Source organism: Phascolarctos cinereus, unplaced genomic scaffold (genome assembly GCF_003287225.1).
Source record: "Phascolarctos cinereus isolate Bilbo 61053 unplaced genomic scaffold, phaCin_HiC Scaffold_726;HRSCAF=1367, whole genome shotgun sequence".
Taxonomy (NCBI): Eukaryota; Metazoa; Chordata; class Mammalia; order Diprotodontia; family Phascolarctidae; genus Phascolarctos; species Phascolarctos cinereus.
The window spans coordinates 37,920,196-37,945,221 of NW_027556098.1; the positions used below are offsets into that span (position 1 = coordinate 37,920,196).

Genomic DNA, 25,026 nt, shown 5'->3' on the forward strand with positions numbered 1-25,026 from the left:
AACATTTATTAAGCACCAAATATTTGTCAGCTGTTATGTTAGTGGCTAGGGATATTATGATAATATGAATTAGTGTACATTAACCTCCTATTTTTATTTGCTTATAATTTCATAATACGTAAAGGAAGTAAGAGGAGTAAACTTGCTAAAATCAGAAAAATCCCATGTGTGAAAATGTAAAAATAAGCAGTACTTCATAGTTTCAAAAAGGAAAAATGAGAAGTAGTTGAATCAAATTTAGAAAAGTAGTAGAATTAAGATAGTAGAATAAAAATTTATTTTTCAAGAGAAAAACTTTATCACCAGAACCTGAAAAGTCAATAAAGGTCATTTCAGGCAGTTTATTATAACAGAAAGAATACCGAAATAGGGCTAAGAGATAAACCTGAGTCAGAATCTAAGGAGTATGGTCTAAAGCAAATCACTTCTTCAGTGAGTCTTCATTTGGAAGATGAAGTGATTAGACTAGATGACTTTTAAGGTCTCAGGCAGCTTTAACATTCTAAGAGTGCATTTTTCAATTTACTTACACTAATTCTAATAACTTTTTATTTAATAGATAACAAAATAGCAAAGGTTACTCAATTCAGTGCTAGTTGCCCTCTTTTTAGGGGATAAATTGTATAAATTCAGTAGATATAAAAAGTTGAAGACTGAAGACAAGAGGTGAATACTCAAGAAAGAAACAAGATTTACTCATTTCTGGGGTAAAATAATTGCAAAGGCATACCGCAAGTTGTGACTGATGTTGTTGAATATTAAGCACATCTGAGAGTTATAAGTTTACATATATTTAAGATATAGAAGACACAATATGACTATTTATATAAAATATAGTTAAAAGGAAGTATCAGACAACAAGAATTCTGAAATTAACAAGGCAGTTTAGAGAAAACAATGGATAACAAAAGGGATAATGATTGTTTCCATGTCCCCTGCATATTGAGTGGACCCTTTGTGGAGAATTTAGAGGGAGAGATAGAGAAGAATTACAAAGAATGAGAAGTGGATGGATTGAGACCTACACAATTGGAAAAATACCCATATTGTTGGGATCACAGATCCATCAAAGAAAAATCTACCTCATAATGTATACAATTGAAATCAAATATATATATTTATAGTGTTTTATAAATCTTATCCTCATCAAGAAATATCAGTTATTCTTAATAACATTTCCCTTTATATATTCTCTTAGCCTTTTATCCTACGTATTTGTGATGTTCAGCAGTTCCTCTGGAGTCACTCTATCTTCTATCAGTATTTATCCCAGAAATATCACAGTAAGTGCCACTTATGGAAAACAAATATTTACTTTGCATTTGATGTATTTCTCAAGTTACACACACACATATGTATCTGCCAAATTGAATCAGTATTTAGAGTTTGACTTCATAATGCTTGTACAAGTAAGGATCTGAATTGGCATGAATAGACTTTTCATGGCAATGTACTCACTAGGAAACCAAAAATGAATATGGTGTTTTTTGTTGATTATAGACAGTATAGATTGACAGTAATTAATTGTGATCTGAATCACCTGTTTTAGGTTAAATTCAGCAATTGCTCATAGATACGAAACCTCCATGTTATCCATACATAAAGAAAACCAAATGAAAATGTATTTACTGACCTGAAGAAGAATCCTCTCTAGGAATTCCTGCACAGTTTGTGGTTTGGCCCTCTTACTCTTTGGGTGTGCCTTTATCTTCTTTGGTGTGGCTTCCTCTTCCAAGATTATATCCACGTAAATGAATTTGAAATTGCCCACTTTTTTATTTAGCATTCCTGTCCACATTCCCATTGGTGTTTTGCAGATAATGTCTATAATGTCTCCTTTCTAGAAGTAAAGAAATCTTCAAATCAGTTCAAACAACTCGGATGCTATGAGTCAGAGTTTATTTCATTCTAGAGTAGAAGCTGAGGCAGTAACAATGAAATCTGAAGGGAACTAAGAGTGACAGAAAAGAACCTAAGGGGAAATTTTGGGGAGGTGATAACAGGATGGTATCATCCAATAAACACAGTTGTTGTTGTTGTTGTTTTTCCATAAGACCTAGGAAAAAGTTTTACTATAAGAATGTTTATGGTAACAGCTAACAAAGCTAACAAAGATCTGTCTTGAATGTGTGTATGTATGTATGTAGGTAGGGTGTGTGTGTGTGTGTGTGTGTGTGTGTGTGTGTGTGTGTGTCTGTGTGCATGTAGCAAATACAGGCACAGTGCATATAGTAAGAGGTAGAGTAATATCAATAGCTTTTTTTTCATAAAGTAAAACACTGGAAATAAATTTTTTGAATTTTTTTTTCATTTCAAAATCAGGTACCTATAAAAAAAATGTCCTATGATGAAGAAGGGCTTTGATAACCTATAATATGTGTCAGTAGCAGCAGTGATGAAAATTAAAATGGTTCCAGCACATCTTCCTGTGATGTTAGACTAGTCACTGAATCTCTGACCCTCAGTTTTCTCATCTGTAAAATAAGAATAATACCTCTAGTAATTGTCTCACAGTGCTATTGTGAAGCTCAAATGAGATAATGCATGGAAGTGCTTTGTAAGCCTTAAAGGCGTTATATATGTTAGTTGTTATTATTATTACTGATAACTTTCTGATGTCTGATGTTTATCTCCTTGCATATGTAGCAGCTCACCCAGTGTTTTATGTGAAGTACTGGATTTCCCCTCAGAGGAAAATTTCACCTTCTTCTCTCCAAGTTGCTCCTGATCATGTGTTTTTGGTGGTGAGAGGGGCATATGTTGTTATGCCAGTGTTTCGAGTTCACCTAGTTCAATCTTTCCCAACTGGAAAAAAAAAATTCAGACCTTTCACTTTCAATTCACCATATGCAAATAGAATGGTTGCATGGAATGAATAAAATATATAAATAATATGATGAGTGTTAAATATCAGCCATATTACTCAATGCTTAACTTAGTGCATATGGCATTAGAAGCATTTCAGTGAAGATCAAGTTGAAGTGGTAAATGTTAAATGGTGAAATTTATCCAACTGTCCCAATCTGAATATGAGAGAGGGAAAAAAAACTTATAAAACTCTCATCTAGGAATCTGATGGACTCATAGTTAAAAGTGATTAATTGGCATGGCACACTCCATTGAAATAGAGTTTTAAAAATTATAAAGGGAATAGGTTGTTACATAAATATAGAGACAAATTTAGCTTAGACTGCCCTCCTATAGAATTTACTAAGTTCCCTACCTGAGACGTTTTTAATGAGAAGAGTAGGGGTCAGACTTATAATTTCATTGCTGTAGGAAAGTCCTGGGTGAAGAAACTCTCTTTACCAATGTAGGTCAGTGATTGTCCTACAACTTAGTCTTATATAGTTGCCTGGAGCACTGAGAGGTTAAAAAACTTAATATAGTCTGTGTATGGCAGAGGTGGGCCTTGAATCCAGATCTTTCTGGCTTTGAGGGAGGTGCACTTTATATATAGTGAGTTCTGCTGAAACATTTGTTTTGAAAACATGAAATTGTTCCAGTGTGATTGATGTATTAAGGAACCATTTGAGCACAATTAGAATTTTGCATTTTCTTATGCACGGTTTCGTCTGTGGGAAACAATAAGAAAGTAAAAAACTGCATCTCAGTAAATTGATCTGAGGAGGAATACACAAAATGCACACACATGCACTTCAACATCTACCAGACGACTCAATTCATTGAATGTGTTGTTTTACAAGGTTGTGTTTTTGCTGTTCTTTAACATTTGTGAAATTTTCTGTATTAAAAAAACCCAATCGTGCAAAATCCTAACACGTCTAAGCATCCTGGTTCAAAAACATCAAGTAGTGCATGCAGCAGGAAGCTTTAAGTATTGAGGAGAAACTGCACCCTTTCTGATGCCCTCTTTCATAAGGAAATTTCAGGCATTTTTCAGGGTAAAGTGCCATATTTATTGGCTATCTTCAGGTGCAGTAGGAGCTATAGGTAGAGAAGGGTTAATCCACATCCATGCACTCCACCCCTCTACTTTCTACCTTCTACTTCCTCACTTTCTACCATTGCCTCTTCTGTGTACCAGTTGTGGCCCACTGAGGCTGTCCTTTTGCCTGTGACCTCCCACTTTGACAGCCCCAGTCATGAGAATGGGGGTATGGACCAAACAGGAGCCCAAGGTTGTGGATGCCACTATTATTTATTGTAGTATTTATATATTTCTTAACCATTCAACATGTATAAAACTATGCTACCATTTTTATTAGGTTTCTATCTTTTTTTATGTTTCACTGATGAAAAGTTTGAGTGCTGTGCCCCTAGCCCCATTTTTCTCTTAAGCTCTGTAGTTTTTATTGTGTGATTTAGTGTAGCGTGGTGATTTTTAGGAGCACATATGTCTTGTTATGGCAGAACTGATTGTAAGCATTGCTGCCTCCCGCTTGAGATCAGTGGCATCGTGACTGGTCTCAGGGTGTCTAGTGTCTCTACTTGACTCACCTCCCTCTCCCCACACCCCACTTCACCCAACATGCCCCAGGTGACTAGAATGATTTGTCTATGTGTTATTGAGGGCTGTGCCGTTGGGTGGGGAGGATCATCTCTCTTAGAATCCATGAGGATTCTTTAACAATTCGTTCTGTTACTGGCTTATATTTAAATAGAATGAGGCAAAATGAAATGAGGAAGTACACAATGGCATGAAACGGAAGTGTGCACGTCTAACCCTGTGATAAACATGTAGTCTAAAACCATCAGAAGGACTATTTCAACAGAATTAATGGAAAACAAAAGGTATTTCTTAGGTGGGATGTCTGTCTGCCTAATAGCAATCAACTTAAAACAAGCAGAAGGAGCTAAGACAAGTCTAGTTTTGCTTAGTGACATTTTCCTCAGTTTCCCTGGTATTCTTTCTTGCTCCTTGTTCTTCCAGAGCTGTTTTGAATTTCAATTTCTGTTTGAAATCTTTGTCTTCATTCATTCATTCACTCATCAGATATTGCAGCCATCATGTGCCAGGTACTGTGCTAAGTATTTCCTTACTTTTTCTTTTTTTCTTAACCTCTTTAAAAGTTTAGAATTAGCAGTAGGAACTGGATATTCCCAAGCAGTTAGAGGGGCCTTCAATGACCAGAAAGTAATTCCCCTCTTCCACAAGACCCCTTACATAATTATATTACTTATAAAAGTTAACAAATAATACTTAAGGCTTTTGAATAATAAAAGCTCTCAAAAAGTATCTTGTGGAAAACCCATTCCTGGGCTTGGATAGACTGCTCCCCATGACACGTTTTGTTCAGTGTTTTCTGACCAGCCAGTTCTGCTACACCCAAAGAACCTGGCACTGCTGTGCCAAACCCGATTGTGCAGGCATGAGCATTATGATAACATTCACAACGAGAAGATTTTAGCATTTCAGTTACCTTAATTTTGAGTGAGTCAGTGTCATAGGGACTTGGTGTGAAATCTGTATGTACTCTGGCTCGGCCACAGAACGGTCCTGTGTATGGGACTTCGTCATCCAGTCTAAAGCTGTCTCTGTTACTTGTGCCATCTGAACAGCTTGTGATTCCACCTGATAAAATCAGAGATAAGATTTCATATGTAATGCTATAAATATTCTTAACCATCATCTGGGGACAAATTAAAAGGGTCATACTAAGAAATCACCCATAAACTTCTTGTGGCAGTTTTCCTTGACCTATCAACATACCTGCTAACTACACATTAGCAAATCAGCTGTTAACAATTTCTATTTCTTTCACTTATCCCTTACCTTTTCTTTTTTCTTGCAGCAACCAACCCAAAGGTTTACTCACTTATGTGTAAAGGATTATTGTTCAGATTTCCTTGATTAGTTTGATGAGTTTACATGATGGTCAGCCTTTATTTGGGACTTTTATTCTATTTCATCTAATGAGGATAGAAAATAATTGGTTTAGGCCATCATGAATCACCTGTGGATGGACTGGTCGTTGTCTCTGTATTGACATAGTCACAGAGGGACAAAAATTAACTCTCTAGTCTTTGACCTGCGCTCATTTTTTTTCTTCCAACAAAGAGCCAAGGCTAAGATCAAGAGTTCCTTTTACAGGCTGAACACAAAAGGGTGTTTTTGACTTACAGTAGTACACCAGTTCATCCCCAGCTGACTCTCAGCAGGCCAAGGCAATCACTTCAAAGTTCCTGGCAAAGACTCATTACCCTTTAAGTAAATAAATTATGTCTACTGGTCACAAGCTCCTACATTTTTGTCCATGTTCATATATCAGCATATACCAAATAAAAATAAAGGGAATGAATACAAAGTAATTAAATACAAGGCAGTTCGGGATGAAAGTCAGTAGAAGTTGGAGGGTGGGGATGGGATCTAGAAAGGCTTTGTGTATAAAGTTAGTCAACAAACATTTGTCAAGCACCTTCTATGTACCAGGCCCTGTTGTAAGCACCTAGGATACAAAGAAAGGCAAACATATTGTTCCTGTCTGAAAAAAAAATCCCAAACCTGACAGTATTAATTAGTGAAACAATATGTCAACAACTGGGAGGTGAGGATTAAGTGTAACCTCTTCCAGAAGATGGGATTTAAGCTGAGTCTTAATAAAGTCAGGGAAGCTAGGATGCTGATGTGAGGAGAGCATGTATTCTGGGCACAGGGACAACCAAGGAAAAGGCAAGGCATCTATAGATGGAGGACCCTGTTCAAGGAACAGTAAGGTCAATATTGCTGTATCTTAGGAGCAAAGTACATCAAAACTGGAAAGGTAAGAGGTCCAGGTTGTGAAGGACTTTTAAAAGCCACAGAGAGGGTTTTATATTTGATTCTGAAGTTTATTGAGTATTTGGGTAACATAGTCAAACCAAAACTATATTTTAGTGAAAATCACTTCGACAGTTAAGTGCATAATAGCCTGGAGTGGACAGAGTCTTGAGGAAGGGAGGCCAACCAGAAGGCAGTAGTCTAGATGTGAGGTGATGAAGGTCTGTCCTAGGGTAACAACTATGTAAGTGGAAAGAAAGGGACGTATTGGAGAGGTAGTATGAAAGTAGAAATGACGGGACATGGTGATAGACTGACTATGCCTGAGTTGAATCTTTAAAAGAAGAGAAGGATATTATGAGAAAGAGGTGAGGAGGCAAGACATTTGAGGCAGGGGGACAGCCAATTAAAAGGTGTAGAGTTAGAGTGGTATGGGTGAATAATGAAAAAAAAGCCACAGTTTAAGATAATTGCTAACATTCTCTATTTTATTTAGTATGTATTTAAACTTGCGTATGCAACAAAACTGTTTTGAATATTAATTTTCTTTCTTTCTGTTTTTAGGCACTTGGAGTTCAGTGACTTGCCCAGGGTCACACAGCTAGTGAGTGTCAAGTGTTTGGTCTGAAGCCAGATTTGAACTCAGGTCCTCCTGACTTTAGGGCCAGTGCTCTATCCAATACGCCATCTAGATGACCCTGAATATTAATTTTCAAGACAAAATGGTACCATAACATTATAAGTTTTTGAAACAACACATATGTTTCATAATCTGTCAGGTATAATTTTTAACAGTAGAGACTTGATGTAGAGTCAACACATTTTAATTTTTTGCTATTTGTATTACCAAATATCTGTGATTTTCATAGCTAATTAGATAAATAAAATTACCTCCACATAAATAAAGCTATTAAAAAAATGAACATCTCAAGATTATCATGTTCAGTATTTCTTATATGTTCCTTTGAACTTACTGGATGTACTTTGACCACTGTAGATACTGTCCATAGAGTCACTGCCTTTGAGAGGAAATTTCTCAGTGTAGGCTGCAACTCCTGGGTCACTGTTTCTGTATGAGTAAGCATCTTCTTCATCCTCTTCATCCTTTGTTTTCAAATATCACAGTGTAAGTACAAAGGAAAGTATTTCTATTGAATACTCTCTCTCTCTCTCACACACACACACAGCCTATATGCATCAAATAAGTCATATTTTAGCATCAGCATATTTAAGACTATAATAACAGCACAAAACATGACCATCATTAAATACCTAATTAATTTCTATTCCTAGAAGAAAAATTTAGAGTGCATTTGGGGAAAAAACTTTTAGGTGGAACCATTGTGAAATTCTACTTAAATCATGATGGTGCAGAGTTACAATTTAACACCAACATATTGTCAAATATATTTTAGAAAAGTAAAATGGGTCGCAGTCATATCTCTGATGAAACTACATTTAATTGAGCTGCTTATGATGCTTCATTTTTGCTATTAATCTGTTTACCAATGTAATTTGTCATCTGGGAATTCAAAAAAGGTTTAATCTTTTCCTAAGTGTTTCATCTCAAAGCTATTTGCAATTAAGAAACACTGTTTATCTAAGAATCTTTAAAATTTTTATCCCTTCCTTGCTTCTACTCAGAATCTTAGACCTTTTACAGGGAAAATCTAGTGTTGCATAATTGAAATTGGGAGAGGTGAGCTATTTCAAAATATGTTTCCTTTTTCTTGAAATTATCTCAAGTACTTTACAGACATATGCAACTTGTATAAAGCATGTTGACTTTGTGATGTCTATCCAGACATAATTTCATCTCATAGAACATACACATACATATTTTATACGGACCATTTTGAACGTATTCTTTGAGCAGTGGCTGGGTGAGGGATGTTCCTTTAGTGCTTTCACCCAATTCTGCTTTTACATAGATTGATTGTAGCTATACAGTCATCTGACTGAAAGGCACTATTAAATACCCAGTCAGCAAAATAGCTTCCAGCTCTTAATGCACATAAAAAATTATGTCCAGGGAACCTGGAAAATGTATCACAGAGACTACGTAGGGTGTCCCAAAAGCCTTGGTGCAGTTTTAAACCATTAAAGCTTAAGTGGAACCAAGGCTTTTGTGATATCCCGTAATAATATTAAAAGAGTGCTGATTTCTCTATGGCCCCACCCTCTATTTGTAGCTCCACTTGTGTGCTAGGCCCAGAGCTTTTGTGGTATGATGATAGGCAAGGAAATCTTCCAGCAAAGTGGAAGGACAAAAAGTAAAACCTGAGCACTGGATTCGGAAGCTGTCTCTGAAACTTACTAGCAGTATAGCCAAAGGCAAGATATAGCACTTCTCTGAGCCTCAGTTTTTAAAATCTATGAAATGGGCTAATAAAAATACACTGCATAGCTATTGTAAGCAAAGTTCTTTGTAAACCTGGGTGCATTATATAATTATGGGTTATTATTATTAAATGAATTTATAATCTAGAACAGCTTGCTACCTGGGATGAACACTTTCACTAGTAATTGAGAAACACCTGTTTTACTCTCTCCTTTACTGTGAGATTTTAGGCAAGCCACTTGGCTTTCCTCAGCTTCAGTTACCTTGATAACTGGAGACTATAATGAGAAAATAGATGTGAAAGTACTTTATGAAGCACAAAGTACTGTAGATGGTATTATTAGTATTTTATTATCAACCACTGTAAAAAAAAATCATCAGTAGTCAAACTGTTGTTGTATAGGCTATACTTACCTTGTCCTCAGAAAGGGCTTTGATGTACTTCTTACCAATTTTTTTCTTCATGGTCCAGGAAATAGCCCTCATTTTTTTGCCTAGACTTCCGCCATTATTTGGAGTTTTAGTCGGTTCTTGCTCTCTACCTTCATTTATCCCTTCCTCTTCACATTTCTAAATAGAAGCATTATTAAATACCATAATTGTAAGGCAAAGAACCTTGATATTAAAGTAATACCTAGAAATTTTAGATTATATATAGTAGTATGTATATTTTTATGGATAGTCTCCAGAATTTCAAGCAATAGACTTGTTTTCCAATCTGTGTATTATAAGTAGTGCAACCATAGTTGTCTGTACAAAATCTCAAAAATTAGAGCTTTGAATATTAACTTAATGGTTTGAATATCACTTGAATGACCTTATAGTCAGAGATTGAAGTTAGCTAATTCATGGATTGGTCATTTCAACATTTTATGCATTTTAGATGGATAAGTTAAATTCTAGGCAGATTACAAAGTAAGCATGTATATGTATGTGAGAAATGGGAGATATTTCTAGAATGAGACGGGGAAGCTGATATTCATTATGAAAAGGTAGTAAAGATATATGGCTCTTTCTTACATAGCTCAAGATAGTTTTGACATTCATTGATTAAAAAGTGAGATTCAGCTAAAAACCTATCACAAATCATTGCCATTTCCCCATTACACTAAGAAAGGGTGACTCAACAAATGTGTAATGGCACATGTGGTTCCATGAAAATGAATCTTAGAGGTGGAAGGGATGTTAGAGATTGGAGTTTATCATCCTTCTTAGTTTAAGAATTAATTCTACCCTGACAGATGGTTGCTTGTCCTTATTTGAATACCTACAGTGGCAGGGATCTTCTCTTTAAAGAGACATCTAGAGAATGACAAGAAGAAGTTTCAAAGACATAATGAGCAGCATTATTGAGAGATTAAAGTTTTCCATATGATTTACCCTAAACTGGCTGTGTTGCATGTTATAGAGGAGTCAGCAAAATCCAACAAGGTAAACAAATATCTATCTTACTAATTCTTATATTCTTGATTATACTCTGAAGTTATTCTAATGGAAAATATTCATAGGCTCTTTCAAAAGCCCTGGATAAATAGCAGCTAACATTTATATAGAGTTTTAAGATTTATGTAAAATATGTGATATTTTACAAATATCTCATTTTAGACTTATAACAACCCTGATGGGTAGGTGCTGTTATTATGTCATTTTACAAATCAGGAAACTGAGGCAGAGAATGATTAAGTGACTTGCCCAGAGTCACAAATCTAACAAATGTCAGAAGCGAGACTTAAATTCAGGTTATACTGGCACCAGGTTCAACTGTACCTGTTAGGACAATTTCATACTTGAGAATTCAATTTTTTGTTTTTCAATTTTGTTTTCTCATAAGTAAATTATTTAACATCTAGTAAAAATAACAGAAAGCAGATATATTAAAACACTGAGGCGTTCCTACTTCTAACTTTCACCAGCTTAATCTTCAGAGATATTTTCTGATATATTAGAAGTCTATATTTTATATAAAATTTTGGACTTCTGAAACTTCCGACTTGCTACACTTTATTTTAGTAGTAGTAAAGCTATTCTTACTCATTAATTATGTTTTTATCATTCCTTTATTGTCTGAACGACTTACTTGGAACTTATATAACAACTTGTAAGTTATCTTTTTACATACATGTTCTATCTCCACAAATGTATTGTGAGTTCTTTTGAGGGCAGGGACTATGTCTTAAAGCTGGAAATAAGATGGGATGATAGGGCTTTGTTTCAGATTAGAAAATTAAGAGATACTGATGCAATTGTATTCCTCTAAGAGAAGAAGGCAGTAGTAGAGCCTGATAGCATAGCAGAGCTGTTAGAGGGTTGGAGCTTTGTGTAGGACCTTGAGAATCATCCAGAGAATTGCTAAGAAAGTTGATCAATTGTGGCTCCCTCATCCTTTGGGTCAAGATGGGGAGAGAGCAGAGGCCTGGTAGTACCTGAGCTCCAGCATGGTTTAGGGAAGAAGAGAGGTTCCAGCGAGCACATGTCGTGTGTGGGGGAAAGAGAGTGGATATATCTACTGTCTCCCACACGTGTTGCGCCCCACCCAAAACTAGGGTGGGCACAATTCCCTTCTCCCCCTGGAAAAGTCTATTGGATTATCATCCTTGGGAAGGGTGAATTTGGGGTCAGAGTGTACCAAGGACAAAGAGGTCTCTCTATTCATTCACTTTGCTTGAGTCATCATGTCATTGTTCAGGAGGGTCTTCATTTGGAATCCAAATGAGGCTTAGCCATATCTCAGAAGATCAAATTTCAGACAAATTAGCTAAAAGAGCTCTAGACTAAGAATCAGGAGCCTTGGGTTCTGGTGTCTGCTCTAAAAGTCTCTATGTAAAATAAGGGACTTGTACAAGGTAGTCTTCAATTTTAAAAGCTTGGATATTCTCTCATGATTTTTTGAGAGTTTTATGAGAGTTTGCTCCAAGCACTCTTCCAGCCCCTTGACCCAAAGGATCTGTCTCTTCGCTATAAGGATACCCATCCAAGTGAGAAGAAACAATTGAATTTAACATGCAGTTATCAAGAATGATTATTTGGAATAGGAAGTTAGAAGTCAGCATACTTCTTCTCCTGGGTTGGCCTACCAGAGTGGGGAACTTGTGGCTTCGAGGCCACATGTGGCCCTTTAGGTCCTCAAGTGTTTCCCTTTGACTGAATGCAGACTTCACAGAATTAATCCCCTTAATAAAAGGATTTGTTCTGTAAAATTTAGACTCAGTCAAAAGGCCACGTCCAAGGACCTAGAAGGCCACATGTGGCCTTGAAGCTGCAGGTTCCCCACCCCTGCTAACCAAAAGCATCTTAAGTGGTTCCCAACTAGTGTTTTGTATCTCTCTCTCTCTCTCTCTCTCTCTCTCTCTCTCTCTCTCTCTCTCTCTCTCTCATCAGGAGGCAGTGCCCATCCCTTCTCTCCCCTGCCCTCCCACTCCATCTGAGTATACTTTTCATGCTGCTTGCTCTGGGTATAATTTATGTTCTTTGCCCCAGGTCCAAAAATTCCTAATATTCTTTTGCAGTATTTCTATCCCATCATCTGGCAAAGTGCTTTGCACTATGCATAGATAAGCAATACATATTTAGGTAATTAAAATTACTGTATTTTGCAAAAGCTGCCAGGTTATATTTTAGGTTTTTACATTTTTTATATTGTGTCTGTATAACAATCACAATAAATTAAAGAAGTTATTTTTTGGCAAGCATATTCACCATGCAGAAACATGTATGATTGGAAAAGTGAGTAAGCTGTTCATGAATTGAAAAGGAAAGATAATAACAGCCTGATTGCTGCATTGGTTTCCACAAAATTTTCCTAGAATCAAGGAATGTTGACTATGTTAGGTAGATCCTCTGAGGAGGGTTTACAAAATGTCACAAGCAAAACAAACTAACAAACATAGAGTAAGAAAGTGCAAAAAAGTTGTAATATGGACTTGTGGTGCATATTAATGAGATTGTGAATTAACAGAAATACTGAATTATACTTACCTCATTTGAATTTTCTGGTTTGGATATGGAATTGTTCCGAAAACGGTCAAAATTCCCAAAGCTGCTGCTGCGCTATAAATGAAAAAAGAAAACAGAAATAAACAATCAGCTGGACATTTCTTAATTTGGAAAATGGTGTAAAATGTAGATTATAATCAGCAAGTTTGTCTCTTAAAAATACTAGGATGCTTCCCCCCCTGTAATGAATATAATGTTTTTGAGTTATAAACATTACTACCACTTAATAAATATGATGAGCAAAATTTATTTATGAGTTTATTGTTAAAACTTTTAGTTATCTTATTAAAAACCAGGGGATTTATTCTAACTGCCCAATAGGTGGAGTCAACTTTTGTGAGAGAATTAATGGACAAATAAATTCAGTGTGTAAATACCTCAATCATGCCCCTCTTTCCTCCATAATTTTTTCAGAGCCGAGGGATTCAGATTTCAGTACTACTTTTGTCAATTCTGCCCACATTTATCAGAGAGGATGTTTTTAATGTGAAGACATTTTGGTAACTGAGAACAGATTTTTAAAGACTGCATAATTCTCCAGGAGTCCATGCCTTATAATTACTCTAATCCCTTATGTAATTTGGAGATTAATGACCAACTCTACCATTACAGGAGCCAAAGTATGGTAGCTATCCACATGTGTCCAAGTAATTTGTGACAATAGCTGAAGACTGCCATTACCTAATACAAATCTCAGGGTGAATCAGAGTAAAATGTGGCAGTTATCTAAAGTCAAAGAATAAACTAACTTTCCTGTAAAGATTTCACCCATATGCATTTGTCTTATTCTACATTAAACATTGTTTTTGTTTGTTTGTTTGTTTCACTTCCTACCACAGAGATTGTCTGTTTAGATCTTGTTTCCAGCTCATTATTATGAGATCCTAGAACTAGGATATAGATTATAGATTTAAATCTAGAAGGAAACTTAGAGACCATCCCTTACATATACGCACATGCATACACACACACACACACACACACAAAGATATATGTGTGTGTATATATATATATATGTATATACACACACATACATGTTTGTGTGCGCACACATGTATATTTAGTACATATACTATATATGTATTACATGTATACATATATGAATAAAATGTGTGTATGTATATATATTATACATACAATATATATGAATAAAATATGCATATATGTGTTTAGTATATATACTATATATGTATGAAAATGTATATATGAATAAAAATATATGTATATGTGTATATAAATGTAGCATATATACTATATATGTATGCATATGTATATATATACACAAATAAAGATATATGTGTATATATGTGTGCATAGTATATATGCTATATATGTATATACCATGTATTTATATATGAAGAAGATAAATGCAAATAAATACAAAGTAGTAAAAAGGGAACAGGGTTGAAGTTAGGAAAGACTTCATGTATAAGGTGGTTTGTGTACTATGTCTTGAAGGAAGAAGGGGGTTATTTGAGGTGAACAAGAAGAGAGATACCATTGCAGGCATAGGTGATGCCAGTGCAAAGGAACAGAGATGGGAGACGCTGTGCTATTCCTGAGGAATGGGGACCAGTTTGGCTGGACCACAGTGTTGTAGGGAAAGTAATGTACAATGAGGATGAAAAAATAGGTGAGGATCAACTAATGAAGGACCTTAAAAACTAAACAGAGGAGATTATGTTTTATTCCAAAGGCAAAAGGGTAATATTGGTGTTTATTAAGTAATAAGTTTATTAAGATTGTCAGATGTGTGTGCAGGAAGATCACTTTGGTAGCAGCAGGCAAAATGGACTGAAGTGAGGAGAGATAAGTCAGGATAACCAGTTAGGAAACTGTTGCAATAATGTAGGTGAAGGGTTGATAAGATTCTAAATTCAAGTGGTGGCTATGTGAAAGGATCAAATGAGAGATTTGATGGCAGTAGAAATGTCCAGAATTGGCAACGGATCAGACATATGAAGTGGAAGAGAGTAAAGAATTGGGGAGAGTGTGAAAATGACAAACTTTAGAGACTCAAAGGATGGCAGTGCCTTTGAGAAAAACAGGGAAGTTGGAAGAGGTGAGTATGTACAGAATGATAATGAGTTCTGTTTGGGGCATGTTGAGTTTGACATATCTTTGGGACATTCAGTTTGAAATGCTCAATAGGCAATTGATAATGGAGAACTGGAACTCAGGGGAGAAATTGGGTCTGTATCCATAGATCTGTGAGTCATTTGCATAGTGAAGATAGTCAAACCTAGAGAAGCTTAGGAGTCAGTCATCTAGCAAACATTTATTATAGCCAGGCATTGGGGGCACAAAGAAAGGCAAAGACAGTCTCTACTCCCAAGGAGGTTCCAATCCAAAGGAGACAACATAAAAACAAATGTATGCAATCTATATGCACAGGATAAATTGGAAATAATCAACAGAAAGTAGGCACTAGCATTGAAGGGTATCAGGAAAATCTTCTTGTGGAAGGTGGGATTTTAGTTGAGAATTGAAGGAAGCTAGGGAATCCAGGAGATAGAGATGAGGAAGAAAATTTCAGGCATGGAGAAGAGTCAGTGGAAATGTCTGGAATCTAGAGATGAAGCATTATGTGTGAGGCACAGAAAGGACGCTGGTGTGACTTGATCACAATGTACAGAGGGAAAGTAAAGAGTAAGACCACTGAAAAAGGTGGAAGGGTGCCAGGTTATGATGGAGTTTTAATACTAAACAGGGGCTTTTATATTTGATTCTGGTGGTAATAGGGAGCCATTGGCATTTATTGAATAAGGGGTTGAACTTTAGAAAAATAACTTTTGCAGCTGATTGAAGGATGCACTGGTATATGAAGAGACTTGAGTCAGGGAGATCAAACAGCCCATGACAATAGTTATGGGCATATGCATACAATTATAAGTTATAAACATAAGTTAATAAGGGCTTGCATAAGGGAGTGAGAGGAGACAAGGGGGTATATGTGAGAGATGTTACAAAGGTAAAACTGACACATATTGGTGAGAGATTAGGTGGTGGTGGTGGTGAGAGAGATAAGGAGATGAGAATGAAACCTAGGTTTTCAGCCTGGGTTAGTGGCAGGATGGTGGTACTCTCAACAGTGATAGGGAAGTTAGGAAGACAGAAAATTTAGCAAGGAAATATAAAAAGTTCAGTCTTAGATGTGATGGGTTTAAGATGTCTATGGAACCTCTATTTCGAGATATCCAATAAGCAGTTGGAAATGAAAGTTTGGAGGATTGTAGAGAGTTTGGATAAGTAAATCTAGAATCATCAGCATAAAGGTGATAATTCAATGGAATCAATGGGAGCTGTTGAGATCACCAAGTGAAATAATTTACAAAGAGAAGGCCCAGAACAGAACCCTTGGAAACACTCACTGTTAGTGGGTGTGACCCAGATGAAGATCCACCAAAGAATATTAGGAAGAAGTGGTCAGACAGAAGGGAACCAGGATAAAGTGAGCAAGGGAAAAGTATGGGCTCCCAACAAATAGCCTCAATTCTTTCAATGAAACATTAAGCAAGTTTCTCAGCTGAAAGGATGGAGAGGGGATCCATGAGAAGTTTGAGGATGGAAGAAAAGGTTTGGAAAAGGAAATGTGATGAGTAGGATAGTGAGTCAACTAGGAAGGTACAAAATTATTGTCTCTGTGGTGAGTGCTGAATTCAAAATGTGTAACCTCCATTTGTAGTAGACCCAGAACCAGTCAGCATGGTTTTGTGATTTCCTCCAGCTTTAGTCAGCAGCCCTATGAATAGGAGCACATGGGGCAGGGATCTAAATCTGAGGATCAATGATAGTTTAAGGGGGCAAAGGCTCTAGAATAGAGAACAGTGTAGAGTTGAACTGGATCACCAAGATGGTGAAGGGAGAAGAGCATAGTCAGTGAAGAGGTGACAGCCTACAGAATAACTCAGGGTTAAGGGAACTGGAAGTCATTTTAAGGACAGAGAATAGGATTTGTGGTTGCAAGATGGAGACATGGAATAACAACAGATTGTGATCAGATAAGGGAATTTCAGAGTTAACAGACATGGAAATGGTACATTTGTGGGTGATGATCAAGATCCAGGGTATCACAAAACAGTGTGAAATGAATAAGTTGAAGAAATGGAGATTAGCATGTTTGAGGGAATAATACTATGACTATATAGGGTTGGGAGGAGAGAAACACCAGGAGCCAGGCACTGAATTCATCAAGGAAAGAAGAGGAGTGTCCTGGAGGTCTCTTAACACTAGCTACCAGAATTTTGATTGGATAGTAAATATAGAATGAACTTCAGAAAAGGAATAGTTACTACCAGTTAGTACCAGTGGTAGTAACCACTCCTTCTCTGAGGTTCATTCTATATTTAGTGAGTGAGGGTCATAGAGAAGAATGCAAGTTGCATTGGGTGGCAAGGAGTATTCCAGCTATCCCACCTTGATCAGTGAGTTAGAGGAAATGAGTGAAAAGGCCACTAGTAATGGAAAAGGTAGCCAAGGAAGCTGTGTCAGGACGAAGCTAAGTCTCAGTAAGAGGTAGAATGTAGAAAGAGTGGGAAAAGCAAAGATTTAAAATGAAAGCAAGTTTGTTGCCTCTGAACTGGTCATTCCAGAGAGCACAGTAGAAGGACTGGGGAGCTTTAGACTTGGACATGAGGGAAAGGGGAGTTACACTGAGGTGGATGTGAGTAAGGGATTAGGAAGCAGGGATAGAGAATGGTGATTCAATAATGACAGTCTAGGCTTCAGAATTATTGAAGTGGGAATGGTATAACTGGGTAGGAGTTTGTTAATCATTAATGAGTGAGTTCAGATAGGTAATCAATATCCCTATGGGTTTTTCCTCAGGTTAGGGTCCTTTCAGGGTACTCTGCAGCTCAGGTGAGGGGATCAGTGTGGGGAGCTTATAGGATGAAAATTGTCTCCTTTCTCTGCAGGAAGGCCAATCCAGGTCAGGAGGCCAGGAGAAGGGAGTACTATGGAATCATGTTTCCCTCCTTCCCAGGCAGGTAGTTAACAGACCAGGCCAGTAAATAGATGGGGAGCTGGATGGAATAGTGTTTCTTCCCTATCTTCTAGAGAGGAAGAGGCCAGGAAAGGAGGATACCTTTAGAGGATGAAATAGTGTAATTCCCCTTACCTGGTGTTTCTCCCCTTCCCCAGAAGGGAGGAGACTGGTGAATAGAAATCACCAATAAAGTATATATAAGTAAGAGAAGACAGACTAGAGTTTCAGAGGAATAAGCGCAATTAGGAGGCATGCTGTGTAGGAAGAACTAGCAGAATAGATAATAATTTAAATAGAGATTAATCTTGCCTTTTCACTGTTCTTGTTTGCCTAAGGCTCCTCTCCCTGAAAAAAAAAGCAGTATCTAGGAGGTAACTGTAGTTAGTGAGGTCAAATGTAACAGTTAGGTTGTTAGGTCAAGAAGAGTTAGGACTGAGAATAGACCATCAGATTTGGCAATTAAGAGAATAACAGTAACTTTGGAGAAGGATTTTCATTTGAATGATGAGGTAGAAAGAAACCAGACTACAAAGTTTGGAGGAATGAAAAGCAAAGAAGTTAAGACAATGAGTGCAGATAGCTTTTTCTAGGAGGTTGGCTAATAAAGTGAGGAGAGATATAGAATGATAGCTTGAGAAGATGGAGGAGACTTGGGCATGTTTGAAGGCTGTAGGAGAGAAATTAGTAGATGGAGAACTTGGAGATTCGAGAGAGGAGAAAATGCTTGAGGTTGCAGTTTTCAGGAGAAGATCAGAAGAAGGGCCACCTCTTTTTCAGAGATTGTGGAAGGAGGAGAGAATTGAGGGGTGTGTCAAAAGGTTTTGAGATGAAGAGAAGGGGAAAAGACAGAGATCACAATGAATGGCCTTAATTTTCTCATTAAAATAATAGACAAGGTACTCAGCTGAGAGAAGGGGACAGTGTGGAGGCTTGAGGAGAGATGCTTTGGAATAGCTTCTGGGGAAAATGATACAGAGAATAAGTCCATTTTAAGTTGATCACCATGAATTCGTTGCTGACTCTGTGTCCAGTCAGCATCATTGTATTTTTTCTGCTCTGTTCAGCAGTACTTGAGAAGTAGAATAATCCAGGCCTGAGGTCTGACAAGAAATGACGAGGGGGCCCAGGGTTCCAGTAGTAAGTGCAGCTTAGTGGGGAACTGGTTTGCTAAAGGGTCAAGATTAGACAGGGAATAAAAGTGAAGTTCTGAGAAAGCATTATGAGTAGAAGAATAGGAGGTTTTCATGAAGGTGCAGAATAAGATTTGGAGGGGTGATGCATAGGCAGAGATTGAATTATGGGTGTTTAGAGTCAGATAGAGGAGTATCAGACATTTTGAATAAGGACCTGTAAGACTTGTTGGTAATGTTGAGATAAGTGACCTGTGTGCGACTGTGCATGTAGCTATGGAAGAGCAAAGTAGTTCATGTGATTTAAAGAGACTGAAAAAATGGGGGGGTTAAGGGATCATCGCTACAGATGTTGGTCACCTAGAATAAGGGCAGAAGGTGGGGAGGAGAAGAAGATTGGTGATCCAGGTGCTGAATTACATGAGAAAGTTGGGAGAAGGACCCGAGGATTTGGATACAACAGTCACCCTAATTTGAATAAAGTGAAAATTTTAATGAAGCTAACCTCAAAGGGGAAGAGTTTGCTTTTTGATGATGGTAAAAGGAAGGTCTGGAAGTGGCAATGAAAAGCTTCTGATTCCCCATCTAGGACCAATGTTACAGGGTTTGTCAATGAAGTTTAGTCAGTGGTGGAGAAGATGACCAGGGATGGATGTAGTGTTCTCTCCCCATTGAGCAAGTCTCAGTGAAGGTTAGTAGAAAGAAAGTGTTAGAGAAAAAGGCCCAAAATGAAACGAAATGTGTTCCCTATGGAATGGGAATCCTCTTCATTAGTTTAGTTGTCCTAAAAATTCCTTATTCTATTTTCAAATTCATTGAAATTATAAAAAAAAAAAGATCCTGAAAGCCCAGTAGACAGAGTGATGAAATATACAGCCCCAAAGATTATAGTTATTTTAGACAGACTTAACTAGGTGGCATAGTGGATAGTGGGCCAGCCTTGGAGTCAGGAGGACCTGAGTTCAAATACAGCCTCAGACACTTACTAGCTATGTGACCTTGGTCAAGTCACTTACCAATCATGTTTACCTCAGTTTCCTCATCTGTAAAATGAGCTGGAGAAGGAAATAGCAAAATACTCCAGTATCTTTGCCACAAGAAAATCCCAAATGAGGTCACACAGAGTGCAACATGACTGGAATGACTAAACAACACCTTTCACTGACTTAATATCCCTCCTGAATGTCCTTTGGCTTGGAATGAGAGAAAAAGAAAGAAGTTAAAATGGAGAGAAACGCTGGTTAACCTAAATGTGACTTCCTATAACATTTAATCACTTTAAGCTGACTTGCAAGAATGATGGCATTTCAAGACTTTCTTTGTAACGTTAACTCTCTGAAAGGATGTTGGGGCAGACCTTGTTTATTGTGTTCACAAACAATGTGAGAGTAAGGAAACCTGTTATTCCTTTTCCGGATACTTGAAAAATCCTTCCATCTGGTTGGATCAGATGCCAAGGGCAATTTTGTAATATACTGCCTCACATCTATTAAATATTAATAGGGGTTACAGGATTTTTTCTACCATTTTACATAATGCACAGGAGAGCACTAAATAGGGCTACTTCAGCATTTCTCATACTAACATCTTCCATTAAATAATCAATAGTTACCACCCTTTAAAATGCATTCAACTATATTATATCTATAAAGAAAAGTAGATTTAGGAGCCATGGGCTATGAAAGAAAAGGACTATTACTTTTGGTTTTGTCAATCATCATATTACAAATTGTTGGACACCTAATTTGCTAATCCAGGATTGTAATATGAAAAACATTTCTAGTTTAAGAAAACCAATTAAAGCAAATCTCAATTGTTGAAAGATATTACATTTATTTTTAAATAATAATTTGTAGCCAAAAAGTTCCAATTTACCTGCTCCTTTCTTAATATAAAGCATTATTTGCATATCTTTTGAATTAATTCTCTGTATGGACTAAGAACTGTGGACATATTTTTTGCAGTTGTGTGTCTGTTGAGTTTCACATTCAAAGTAAATTATAGTTAAGCAAAGTCTATTTCTGGGATTACAGTCCAAAATAAAGGAAAGTGTATTTTGACACCACAAATCTTGCATTTCATCTATAGATATTAGATTTAGCAAATTAGTGATAATAATTCTGCTCAAAACAAAAACTTAAGCAAACTTTTAGCTTTTCTAAAGAAAATTTACCAAAGCAAAATGCATGAATTTGTTAATGGATCTTTCATTTGGGATATCACAATACATTCACAATACTGAAATAATACAAATATATTTAATACAATTCATCCAAAAATTATTAAATGCCTGTTTTGTATAATATGCTATACTAGATGCTGGAGCTAAAGCAATGAAACAGGACATAGTACGTGACCTCAAGTAGCCTTACAACATGCTCTAGTCTTAAAAACAACAAAATAAAACAAAAAAAAAACCCCTAAAACTAAAACCAACAAAAAACCTTCAGTAGGCCCTACCATCCTCTTTGGTAAACTGTATATGGAGGAAGTAGACTGAGGCTGGAAAGGGAAGGTGGCATCATGTTGTGGAGGATCTTGAGTGTCAAGAAAAAGAAATTAAACTTCACTTAATGGTTTGTAAGGAGTTTTCATATTTAGTGGACTTGACAAGATGGAGAAGCCCTTAATGAACTGGAGAGTGATGTGATCAAACGTGCTTTTGGAAGATCCCTTTGGAGTGGAGGATGGACTTAGAGTGGGGAGATGATTGTGGCAGAGAGACCAACCAGCAGATTGTTATAATAGTCTTAGGTGAGAAATGATGAGGGGCCTGTACAAGGATGGTGTCAGTGTCAGAGGAGAGATGGGAACACATGTGAGAGATTTTATGAAGATAACCTCAATTGGCCTTGGCAACAAATTGGACGTGGAAGGTAAGAGAAAGTAAGGAGTGAAAGATGGAACCACGGTTGCAAGCCTGAGGGACTAGAAGTTAGGAATAGGAGAGGGGTTAAGTGGAAGATGATGAGTTCAGTTTCATGCATATTAAGTTTAAAGTGAGTACAGGACATCCATTTCAAAATGTACAAGATATGAGACTGGTGCTTGGGAGAGAAGTTAGCATTGCATGTATAAGATTGATCATATTCTATTTTAATAAGCATTCATCATGTGAACAAACATAAACAAACAAACATTTGCCTGAACTCTTTATTTTATTTTCTATTAGGTAATGTTCTTTGGTTAGTCTACTTTCAACATCTACAAAACCTTTTTAGGTGAAACACAAGGTTTTGAAAAGTAGGGTTTTAGAATGGAAACTCTGATACAATTTTAACTAGGGCAAAGATCATGATTGTGTCATACCGTTCCACTACCCCCACCATAATAACAACAGAATCAGGACTTCCTTTAGAGATTTTGATAAGCTTATTCATTCCTTAGCCCAGCATGATTTAACGGGCCAGGTAATTAATGCATGACTTCTTAGTTGTGGGTTGTATTGAATTTGTTGCCATGGTAAAAGTTGCTATAGAAAAAAAAAGTTTCACAAACTGTCTTTTCTCCAGAAATAGCCATTCTGCTTACCTTCTTCCATCCATACCACAAAATGGTGTAATCATTTAACACTGAGGCAATCCTAACACATTTTTTAATAGTTTGCTGAATTTGTTCACACTGTTTAAAAGATATCTGTTCTTAAATTAGAAGAATTAGATCCTAGAATATTTTTTGAACAAAGGTTGTCATGCATATTAAGGTTTAAGATTTTAATACTATCCAATGGTGCATGAGTACTATTCTGAAGCAATTTGACTTAACTTAAAAAGCTTGTGCTAATCAGTGTTTTGTGCGTAATGTCTAAAAGGGATGAGAATTTTAGCTTAGGATGGCTAAGACCTTATTTTGTCAGTATATTTCAAAATATTGGAGATGTGTCTGAGTCACCCATGCAATTATTTTTTTAATTTGAAACAGTGCATGGAACTTTCCCACAGAAAATCACTCCAACATAGTAATATTGAAGATGATACTTGGAAGCTAAAAATGATTGTGGTTAGAAAAAGAATGTAAATCAAGATATTAAGTTCTTTGTAGTAAAACCTAAACTATGATTCCATTTTCTTTTTCTTTTTTCATTTGTTTCTATTTTGAAGTTCTTGTCTTTAGTTGTCAGCAATGGTGAAAATGCCTCTTGTGTTCCTATGGTCTTTAGTTTCTTCAAGATGACTTCAATAGTCTTATCGGCCTCTTCCATTTTTCTCTCTTTTGTGATTCATTTTGCATATTACCTCCAGAAAGCTAATGTTTATATTTTGATTACACACACACACACACACACACACACACACACAAACACACACATATATATATACATATGTATATATATATACATATGTATATATAGTGTATATACACACACATGTGTGTATACTGTATATATAATCTATATGTAAAATATTATATATATATATTTATATATCAATTTCATCAAATGACTTTTATGTTCAAAAATTGTGTGCAGAAAGAAGTTTAAATTTCTCAGTTTACCATCCAGATATTTGTGTGGTATTTTCTATACCTTTATATATAACATTATATTGATATATATACCATTATTCTTCATTCCTTTTCAACATTAACCATTTACTCCAACTAGGACAATATCCTCTTTGTCCCCTAACTAGGTCAAGCTTCTTCTTCATTCTAATATGACATTTATACTGTTCTCCCTACCACACATGCCTTTTTCCCCTCTCTTGTTCACTTATATAAATCTTACCCAATCTTCAAGGGTCAGCTCAAGTGCTAACTTTTTTTACAAGGTCATCTTCCCCATCTCCAAAGTAAACTGCAGAAATTTCTGATACTTCAAGACTCATCTGACTGTCACCAGCCTCAACTTTCATGTGCCACGTATGAGGGTATTTCACTTAGAAAGCAAAACTACAAAGATACCCCCCAATGCCTTTTCTGAGTGCTGGCCTCACACTTCTGCCTATTTTTTTCTCCATCTCAATCTTTTTGTCCTGCTAGTACCTCAAATTGAACATATACCAAAACAGAATTCACATCTTTCTCAAAAACTTCCCATTCTTCCTGTTTACTAGTTTCTTTTGAGTGTATACCCTTTCTCCAGTTCATATTTGATGTCTCCACAAGTAGTGGTTTAGCCCTCTGAACTTATATACAAAAGATTGGCTTGGAAGAGTTAAGAGCTGGGTCAAATTCAAGCCATGAAAGAAATTTGTCCTTTTTTTTCCCTTTGCTATTTGCTGATTTTTTTGTTTGTTTCATGAGCTTTGAGGTCTCTTAGCTAAACAACCAATGACCTATAGCTGTACAAATTATAACCATCTGTGCAGAGGAATAGTGTCCTAAAAGTATGAGTAATTTATAGAACCCAAAAGTTGCAAACATTACAAGATCAGGGCCAATAACGAACCATGAGGTGAGCCAGATTCTCTTCATCCTCTTTCCTTTTCTCCCTCTTTTGACTTTCTAACATTTTTAATATTTAAACTTCCCAAAGTGCAAATTTGAGATCAAATAAAACAGATAAACCTTGTGTCCCCACCAGTCACTGCTATAGATCCTGTGGGAAGTGAAGAAAATTGTTGAAACATCATTGACACCACCAGAGATGGAATACTTCTTGTCTATGAAGAAGGAACTGGGAAATGATTTCTGTGCTGTTGTGTCCTATGAAATAAGACTTGATTTACTGAACCAAAATAAAATACATTTTACTTTGAAGTACTTAAAATAAAACAGATAATGCTTATGTTTTCAGCCTTTAATAACTTACTAGAAGTCTAAAATGGTGATAAAAATATCCTTCAATTAATATTGCTTGCTTATATACATTCTGAGTATATAAGCTGTCCTTTGTTCTACTTATGTGGCCTCT

At 36.4% G+C, this 25,026-nt stretch overlaps 1 protein-coding gene and 1 long non-coding RNA gene across 4 annotated transcripts in view; one reads left to right on the plus strand and one right to left on the minus strand.

Moving 5' to 3' along the window:
• Positions 1-7,612, plus strand: part of LOC110212811 (uncharacterized) — a 113,726-nt gene extending 106,114 nt beyond the window's left edge. For all 3 annotated transcript variants that reach the window (XR_013482832.1, XR_013482833.1, XR_013482834.1), the window contains 2 exons: positions 1,199-1,283; positions 7,286-7,612. This is a non-coding gene — a long non-coding RNA (uncharacterized LOC110212811). The remainder of the gene's footprint in view (positions 1-1,198; positions 1,284-7,285) is intronic.
• SAMSN1 (SAM domain, SH3 domain and nuclear localization signals 1) overlaps positions 1-25,026 on the minus strand; it is a 63,610-nt gene that overhangs the window by 12,145 nt on the left and 26,439 nt on the right. The window contains exons 2-6 of the mRNA XM_078146467.1: positions 13,038-13,109; positions 9,477-9,632; positions 7,696-7,825; positions 5,385-5,536; positions 1,634-1,840 (exon numbers count right to left, since the gene is read on the minus strand). Of these exons, the coding sequence (XP_078002593.1) occupies positions 1,634-1,840; positions 5,385-5,536; positions 7,696-7,825; positions 9,477-9,632; positions 13,038-13,109 (717 nt within the window). The remainder of the gene's footprint in view (positions 1-1,633; positions 1,841-5,384; positions 5,537-7,695; positions 7,826-9,476; positions 9,633-13,037; positions 13,110-25,026) is intronic.